Here is a 9117-nt window from a genome sequence, read left to right as displayed (position 1 = left end):
ATTTTAGTTCATTTATAGTTGGAATATAATTTATAGAATTTATCAGTGGTTTATATTATAACAAATTCTAAAGTGGTAGAATTAAAGATCTATTTTTTTTTTATCTGCACACAGCACTTTAATTTAGCTTCTTGGTAATTTAGCTACAACAGATAATTTATCAGACCACCTATCATTAAAAACAAAATTAATTTTTTTTTTTTTAGAAATTTGTCAAAAACTTATTTCAAACTAAAAATTATATTATTTATATAACAGTGTTTTTATACCCAAATTTCAGCCACATTTTCACACAGGATTTATAAGAAGTCAGAAATTAAATAAAATAATTTAATTAAACAAATTATAGTTCAGCATTTAAAATATGATTTTGATGATTATCCAGTAGAGAAACAGAGATTTTGGTAACTATCAGCACTGTTAATTTAGGACAGCTGTGGTGGTGAAAAAACTTTAAGCACTGTTGTTGTGTAAACTGAACCAGTGGTAGCTGGAGGATGCTACATTTACAGATTTACAGGACTTTCTCACCACTGTTGCATCACTTTCTAAGTCACTATCATCCACTGTTTACATTTAAGGGACTATATTTCAAGAAACATTCAGTGATTAGAGCCATTAGAAGCAGTATAAGCTACTGGCAATCATACTTAAGTATTTAGACTTCTTTTTTTTTTTTAAACAGCATACAAAAATGGTTTCAGGAAGGTATAGATGCAATAGTTCGATTAGCTGAAATTCATCTAGGATTTGATAAAGCCTGTCTGAACCTACTTGAGTGCTTGCTAAATGATTGAGATTCCTGTGAGGCCAGGTTTTAACAGACAGGATAGATTTCAAAATGAAAAGGCCAACAAAACTAGCAAGCAAAAAAGATCCCTCCAGTGAACTTGAATTAGTTGACACTTAACTCCTCTACAACATAAAGAAACGATTAAACACCTCCACTTTGTCCTTTTGAAGGTAACCATACGATGAATACACGTAAAATAAAATGAGGTGCCAATCATCAGAATGACTATGCTGTATACGCTGTTTTGTGATTTGATGTATACTGTTTTAATCAATAAATGTACAAAGCAAAGGTCTCGTGTGTGCTGGTCTTGTATCTGCACGTATACATACAGTTCATCCCGATATCACTGCAGCTCGTCAAACAAAAACTTTTGACTTATTTGAAACAGTCCCAGATAAACTACAACCTGAACTACAAAGAATGAGTTGTGTACATATTCAGTTTATTTCACATAGCTTTGCAACAGAAAAGACAACATGCTTTAAAAAAAACAAACAAACAAAAAACAATCACAGGAAAACACATTTAATAGACATCTGTTAGTCACAGGTGCTGGATTTACTGGCTGGGCTTATCATCTGTGGGAATTTCCTTCCACATCGGTTCAAGGATGTGACCAGGAACCTTCTCCATTGCAGTCTGTCAACATGAACAGAATAGAAGAGCGAGAACATCATATGAAAGTTGCCCTTTCCCACACAGAATTGCACAGATAGGGAAGGACTGTCATATTCAGCTTTACTGGGAAATGTCGAAGGAGTATTAGACCACATTATGAAAAAAAATAAATTATCATTTTGAGAATAAAGACAAAATTTTAAAAAATTCTAAATGAGCAGATTAGTTGTTTCAAGACAAACAGCACCAGCTGCTATACACTTTACAAAATACCTTGTTTAGACGAGTCGATTAAAACTAAATGATCAGCCGTCTTGTGATCCAACATGCGTACTTTTTATTGCACGATGGTGCAACCATCGATAACCTTCCATTTGTCCATTACCAGCCATTTCATTTTGGACAAATCCACTCTTTCAGGTGTGTGGTTTTCTGCCTGACCAGATGCAGTTTTCTGCAACATCTTTTCAACGTCCTTATCCTTAACATACTGAGCTAGAAGGGAAATAGTTTCCCACCTTGTTACTAAAACCAATTCTGAAGTATGAGTTCATCATCAAAAGAGGGTAAAGCAACTGTGGAAGTTGTAAACAACTATAATCTACACATTTCATCTTCTCAAAATAGATTTTAATTTAATCTCAAAATGATCACATATATATTAGGGGTTTTTTTTGTTGTTGTTAAGGGTTAATTTTTTCAAGGGAGAATTCATTTCATGTTTAACTGAAAACATTGTGCATGTTTTGTATCCAGTTTTGACTTCAACCAGGCCACACTGTTCATCAACTGAAAGCTTCTCTTTACCATTTGTAACAGGGGACAGGCCAAATTTATTAACAACCTAAGTTAGGAGTGGGAAATTAATTTTCCCAAGGGGGCACATTAGAATTGGGAATATCATGGAGGGCCATACTAATAAGCTTTGCAATGGAAAGCATCTAGCCTGCAGACACTGATATTGATGATACTGGTGCGCGAGTTTGGGTGTACATCGATCTCTGCAAAACCTCACCTTCGTCACCTCCATGGCTACACCTTCCGGAAGATTCCTCTGAATGTATTCAAGGTACACTTGTGCTGTACAGCCTGTTATATGATGCAGCTACAGAGACAAAAAATAAAAATAAACATGTTAAACAAATTACCTTATAATGACATGCAATAACTGGCACAAACACAAAGCTCATTTGTGTTATTATGCAAAGGTTAGAAGTTTCCAGTAAAATGTAACTAGGTGAATAATACCGAACTCCTTTTAATGGCTTTTTGTGCATTTTTTTCTTGTTGGATTTTAATTTTTTTTTTTTTAAAAATTAGAGCTTCTCACCTCGATGCACCGGTAGTGAGTTCTCATCTCATACTGGACTCTGTGTTTTTTGAAAATGTGTATTGACTTCAGGAGTGTTAACCTCTCAATGTCCTTCGGAGGTTCAAAACTGTGATGGAGGAAGAAGATCCCAAAAAAAGTCATGGCATTACAAGAAGATTTTAGACAGAAGATTTTAGACAGAACCTTTACTAGAGTTAGTGTGTGGCTGCTAAAACTCACACTTTTCCAAGACTGATGCCCAGTTCTTTAGCTGTCATGGTGGCAAAGAACTCATAGCTGTCCAACACAGCTCTGTCATGACCTTTAACCAAAACCACCAGTTTCTGGAACAGTGTGTCCGGCTCCTCTGTGACTGTGATCTGGACCAAAGGAGAAAAGAAAGCCTTAACGCCACATGCAATTCCAAGCGATGGCCTTTGAATATAAACCACTGTAGGTTTGTTGTATTTCACTACAGCACCAGCCTGATATAAGAATGATAATGATAACTTACTGCCGATTGTGCTGCTGACGTTAAAACTGTCGTGTGGAAAGAAGTGCTGGGAGTCAGAGGGAGGTGAAACCTGCAGAGGAGATACAGAATAACTGCTTATACAATAAATGTGCTTAGAAAAAAGTGCACTTCAACTGCACAAGGTGCTTAATGCCTCTGGGCTTTTCTGGCTTAGCTTCATGGTGTTCCTGTTCACTGCCTGAATATACTGCTAGTGTTGTTTTATTTTATTAAGGATTGTGAGTATACTGTACCTATAAGATGTCCTTTTCTTTACATTATTTACTTAATTTCCATGGGGAAATAAACACGTTGCATTCCGATACAGCCAAAAAAAGTGCTCCAAAAACACATGCTATTTATCTTTACTGACAGATCTTATCAAAAAACAGTAAAAACTGTTTGTAAGTCTCTTCATAATTTAATTTAAAACTGCTGCACCCCTGCTTCGTGTGAAAATTCATGTGATTCACGTAAGCAATTATGGCTCAACTCATTTAAAAGATGGGGGGGTTACCTACCGAGTTATATTACATTTCCTGTGACCCGAACAGACACTCAAACTTGCCGGTCCCTGAAAACAGAATCAAGCTCTTTTTATTGAAATGTACAAATGACCTCGGTTGTGCAGCTGCCACGAATGGCCAAAATCTACGATTGGCTAACTAGCTACGGTAATTTTTCAAAAGCTAGAGACCTGCCATGTTAGTAAACTGTTAGAAAACGTTATCTAAAATGAAAAACAAGTTAGTTACCATACCAAATATGAGACACCACTCAATATCCTTGCCAAAGAGAATAATTCACGTTTGCGAACCATGAGAGACGCCATGTTTTTGAGAGAGCGGACAGAAGGTGAAATCATTTCCCTGTGCTGCCCCCTTGTGTCCTGGAGGATAAATGAGGTGAGCACTAACGAGCTAGTGATGAGTACCAAGTATCCAGTCTACAGTCCCATCGAAACCTTTCATGGTCATAAAACTGAGAATGAAAGACTAAGATTGGATGTATTATATTCAAATATATTTTCATATTCACATTTACAAGTCATATGAATAACAATGTAGTCTGCACTTGACTATCGTGACATTATTTATGCATGCTTATGATGCTTCATCTACCTTGTAGCTTCCTGATTCTGTCACAGTGATTTTTGTCACAGGTGATTCTTCTCTTGATCATCACCATATCTTATTTGAAAAAGTGGAGTCAGTCAGTAATGTAGAATCAGAATCAGAATCAGAATCAGAAAGGGGTTTATTGCCAAATGTTGAGCAGGTTTACAACATGTATGATCTTTCTTTACAAGGTTCAACTGCAAAGGCTGCCTGTTAACCTCTGGTCACTGATTTAATTTAAATGCAGTATCTGCAAAGTCACTGGGCATTTTAACATTAGATCTCATTCATACTTTTAAATACTTTTCTGCCTATAAACGGAATGAGCAAAAACAAACAAACAAACAAACAAACAAACCCAAAACCTAAACAATTACTTTGGCACATTTGTTTTCTTAATTTGTGATCATGTATAATATGTTGTTTTATTACACATTTATACACACCCACATTTGTATTTGACCTAAAATATGCTTCACATTATTGTGAAAAAAACAATGCAATGGAGGCTGCTTATACAGTTGCTGTATGCGTGTACTTAATATACTTAATACAGGTATATTTAATGTAGATACTTAGATGCATTCTTCTCCAAATTTGTGGGAACCTAGTTTTGAAAGGTAAACTGTTATTGGATTGACTGTTATTTGATTAAGGTGCTATTGATATGAACAATTTTAATTGGTATGAATCACGTGCCTGTCACGTGACCCAGCAGTAGGGGCCCAGCAGCGTACAGTAGCAGGCTGCAGGCAGAGGAAGAAGCAGCGGTACGGATCCAAGGTAGGCACTCCACTGACCGCTGATGTTTCTCTGGCTTTGTTGGACTCATGGTTTATATTGTTTAGCCACTTTGTCACTACACCGCCGAGGTGTGTGTGTTTTTTTTTTCTCAACAGATGTGTCCTAATATTAAATAACTATTGCCATAAATCGTTTGCTAATGTGCTAACCGTAGCCTGCTAGCGAGTGCCAGCGGCGGGTGGACGGAGCCAGCCTGGCGCTGATAGCTGACCGCTTAGCCGGTTAGCTGTCTCCGGTTGTTGTTCATGGAGAAGAAGAAAAAGAAGAATCGTGACAGACAGCGTTAGTTACCCGCATTCCCCAGCATCTCGGATGGATTAGCGTTACAGCCCAGCGCCAGACTCTTGAAGGGAGGAAAGATTAATCCCGCGACTGGAATGTTTTGATGATCAGTGGAGACCACAGAGCTCTCGGTCTGGATCCAGGTTCTGGCTAGCTATTGCTAATAGGCAGGCAGCTTATGGTGATCGATGTTTTTGGCTAATTTTCCAACGTCTTACGGGCTTAAACAGTGATTATTTGGTTGTCAATAACCATTGTATCTTTCTTATGTTATTTTTACGAATTGGCGTGGTTTAATGGCAGATGGCTTTTTCGAGAGGCACCTATTATCATGGCCACTGGTTTAGATTTAGTGATACTGGAAATGGTGGGGAAATCTCGGGATCTTGTAATCACCGCTGACTTAATCTTAATGTCGAGTATATTTCCAAACAGCCATTCTCATTCAGCTATTCTTTGTTGGGCTTGATTTTTATTGTCTCTGTATTAATAAATAACGTCCCGTTGTGCCTCTTCGGTCTGTCTTGTCTGTCTGACCTGCCCGGGTTCATTTTAAAGCTGTTATTCTTTTATTTGTTCTTACCTCTCTGTTACGGTCTTTGTTGTTTACCTTTCGTCTATTTTGTTTTTTAAACGTTTGGCCGCGAGAGGCCGCCTTACTACAGCTTTGTAGCCTAATTAAATGAAAGCTAAAATGATACCTGGCTCCTATAAATTATTAAGCGGGTAGTTAAATGCCCTTCCGCTGAACAGGATAGTCCTCAAAGTAAAATTGCTGCTCGAAGAGTAAAGGCAATTTTTAGCCCAGCGCATTAATATTTAAATTAACGGCAGTGGGCAGCAAGTGAGCGCTTTTCCACAGCTTGTGTTGTGACACAATTCTCTTGATTTCTTAAATACATTTTTATTTTATTTTTCATGTTTTTCTATGTTATATATAAACGTCGTTTTGTGTATTACCCAACAGTGCTCTATGGAATCCCCGAGGCCGGTTGAAAAGGCGGGCCGGCTGACGTAATGACGTTACCGGGAGAAGCGGCTCTCCTGTGGGCTGTCAGCTGATGGAGAGGAGTCCCTGCTTCTCCTCTCTCAGACACAAACTGGGATCAGATGAGGAGGATGTGGAGCACAGAAAGGAGACAATGATGATACTTGGAATGAATACCTGCCTGTTTTATAAGTTTACAAGATAAGGCGCGTTTTTGTTTTTTCTTTTTTGGGGGGTTGATGCTTGTTTTGCTCAGCTGATAGGAGTCTCAACTTTACCCTGGTGGATATCTAAATATATTTTTAGGCACTTTCATTTGGTGCCTTCTCTCCGAAACAGCACGTACTTGGTAGCATCACATCAAAAATGACCTGAGTGCCTTTTTTTGTGTGTGTGCCACCTCATTTGGCTACATAACATCATTAATCCAGCAATGCTAAAATCCACTTGTTTTTTGACCTCACCTGTGCTTTCTGGGGAAAGTTTTTATTGATCGCCTTTAGTCACTATTCCAGATCCCCAAGTAAAAGCACCAGTACTATGCACCGTTGTCGCTGTCTCATTTCTGACACGGAACTGGTAACCTCAAAGGAGGAGACGTGCTGATAACAGTAGTTGTCCTCTCCGAAGAACCTCCCTAAGGGCACTTTTTATTCTGGGAGTGTAGAGAGCTGCAGGCATGTTCGCTGCTGTGGAGCATGGCCCACTCCTGTCCAGTGACTCCAACATCTTATGTCTGTCCTGGAAGGGCAGGGTGCCCAAGAGTGAGAAGGAGAAGCCGGTATGCAGAAAGCGTTACTATGAAGAGGGCTGGCTTGCCACCGGGAACAGCCGAGGAGTGGTTGGGGTTACGTTTACATCCAGCCACTGCAGACGAGACCGGCCCACCCCACAGAGAGTAAACTTTAACCTCAGAGGGCATAATAGTGAGGTAAGAGGTTCAAGTGCAATTGTTTTTGAATAGGACTGTTAAGATGTCTATGTTAATGCTTCATCAAACAGTCTTTGAAGCTCTTAAAGGCCACAGTCGTGTTTTGGAAGCTGTTTTAAAATGTCTTATAATCAAAAATGTATCTCAGGAATATTTAATTAGTAAATCTTCTATTTATTTATTTTTCCCACAACTTCAAGCTACTCTGATATTTCTTCCTCTTCAGTTAAACTTAATAAAGCAAATTTTCAAAATCATTATTTTTAAGTGTTTAAAGCAGTATTTGAGAAGTTTCAGTAAAAGTAGACTAGTTGATCCCCTTAGAAAAGGCTGCTTAGTCCAACTTATTTTAGCTCGTGAGCCACATACAGTTATATTTGTGGGTTGTATGGAGCTCAAGTGGGTCGAACCAGTAAAATCACTACATTAAAAAACAAAAACAAAAAAAGACACCTCTTCACATTGTGGGAGGCTGAGGGTTTTGTGTTTTCCTGCAGTGGTTGATATTCATTAACCGTAAGTTGCCAGTTAGATCAACTTTTTGGTTGCAGTCAAGATATGTATACAAGATATGCATGCTCTTCCTAGTCAATACATTCTGTTACTCCAGACAGGCTTTATTCCTATCCCTCAGTATAGTAATAACCCTCAAAGATTCCCACAAAGAATGCATTGAGGCAATTTAGTTGAACCAAAAAGACTGGATGACTGTCTGAGTCAAATGTCCCAGCAATATTAAATACTAATAAGGATTTTTTTCTCACACACACAGGACAAGTGGAGATTGAACACAGGTTGCGTTTTCTATTTAGTGGGTTTAGCTGTTTGGAGTGAGGTGCAGTGTCAGCACTCTCCAAGGCAGCTGAGGGGAGAGTGGATGAATCCCTACACGGTGTGACTGAAGCACAGCAGTAATGCCATTTAACTCTGACCACTTAAACATTCAGCTGTTATCTATATAGTCTATCTAAATAATAAGAAAAACATTTACACCAGATGTTTTTGATATTTCTGATAATCTCATTTGATGTCTGCATCTTCCTTTTCTGCACTCACGGAGTTTGGCACTGCACTATTCATTTGTGCCCACAATTTATTTCACACTTAACTCTCAGATTGCTTGCTTTTAGGATGTACATGTTTTTATTTTATTTTTTATTTATTTATTTATTTTTTGATCAAGATTTGCACATTTTTACTCTTTGACCTCATTCCAGCGCTAGTAATGAGTAGTAAAGGTCCTCTCCAGTTCCACGCTTCCACGTTCCACGCTTTGATATAAAGCAGTAAATAAATGCTTTGGGCGATGTGGAATCCATCACTCACGCACTCTATGCATAATTTGGGGTTTCTGACATTGGTGGAAATTACGCTGCTTAATGAATTCTGTCAAGTTGTGACAGATCGGTTCACTCACTTGGGTCATTTCTCATCTCAGTTGTGATGAAGAGAGGGCAGATTGCAATACATTTATAATACAAAAGAAATGACCCCCAGGAGCACGCTATATACGCTGTACTTGTTTGTTTTTTTTACTTTGCATTCCTTGCACCACTTGACTTTTTTTAATTTTATTTTTTTTACTGTCTTTCAAATTAAACTTGCAGCATTGCATTTACATATGTATTAATGTGTATTTATTTATTATCACCTTTTATTTAAAGAGGTTCATTCTTGTCAGTGCATTTGCCATAACCCTTTGTCTATAAAAGCTGCTCTTTCAGCATCAAATGCCGTTAGTCCCCTGACAGTCC

General features: G+C 38.1%; 2 protein-coding genes across 4 annotated transcripts in view; one reads left to right on the top strand and one right to left on the bottom strand.

The window, feature by feature from the left end:
• Nucleotides 1-1217: 1217 nt before the first annotated feature.
• Nucleotides 1218-4113, bottom strand: mrps10 (mitochondrial ribosomal protein S10). The gene is made up of 7 exons (XM_082506802.1): nt 4001-4113; nt 3762-3814; nt 3241-3310; nt 2967-3106; nt 2745-2853; nt 2430-2519; nt 1218-1435 (listed from the first exon to the last, which is right to left on the bottom strand). Exons 1-7 carry the CDS (start codon nt 4103-4105, stop codon nt 1355-1357), a joined length of 648 nt encoding a protein of 215 aa, XP_082362928.1. The 5' UTR covers nt 4106-4113; the 3' UTR covers nt 1218-1354.
• Nucleotides 4114-5055: 942 nt separating this feature from the next.
• The window catches only part of tulp4a (TUB like protein 4a), a 29421-nt gene continuing 25359 nt past the window's right edge, over nt 5056-9117 (top strand). For 2 of the 3 annotated variants that reach the window (XM_082505712.1, XM_082505710.1), the window contains exons 1-2: nt 5056-5141; nt 6412-7363. In XM_082505712.1, coding sequence (XP_082361838.1) covers nt 7112-7363 — 252 coding nt within the window. In that variant the 5' untranslated portion in view covers nt 5056-5141; nt 6412-7111. Of the gene's footprint in view, nt 5142-5289; nt 5626-6411; nt 7364-9117 lie in introns of those variants that run through there. The other variant, XM_082505711.1, reaches the window with a different exon arrangement.

Source organism: Aulonocara stuartgranti, assembly GCF_965226115.1.
Source record: "Aulonocara stuartgranti genome assembly, chromosome: 15".
Lineage (NCBI taxonomy): Eukaryota > Metazoa > Chordata > Actinopteri > Cichliformes > Cichlidae > Aulonocara > Aulonocara stuartgranti.
Note: the sequence above shows the minus strand (reverse complement) of the source record. Positions and strands in the feature narration are given on the sequence as shown.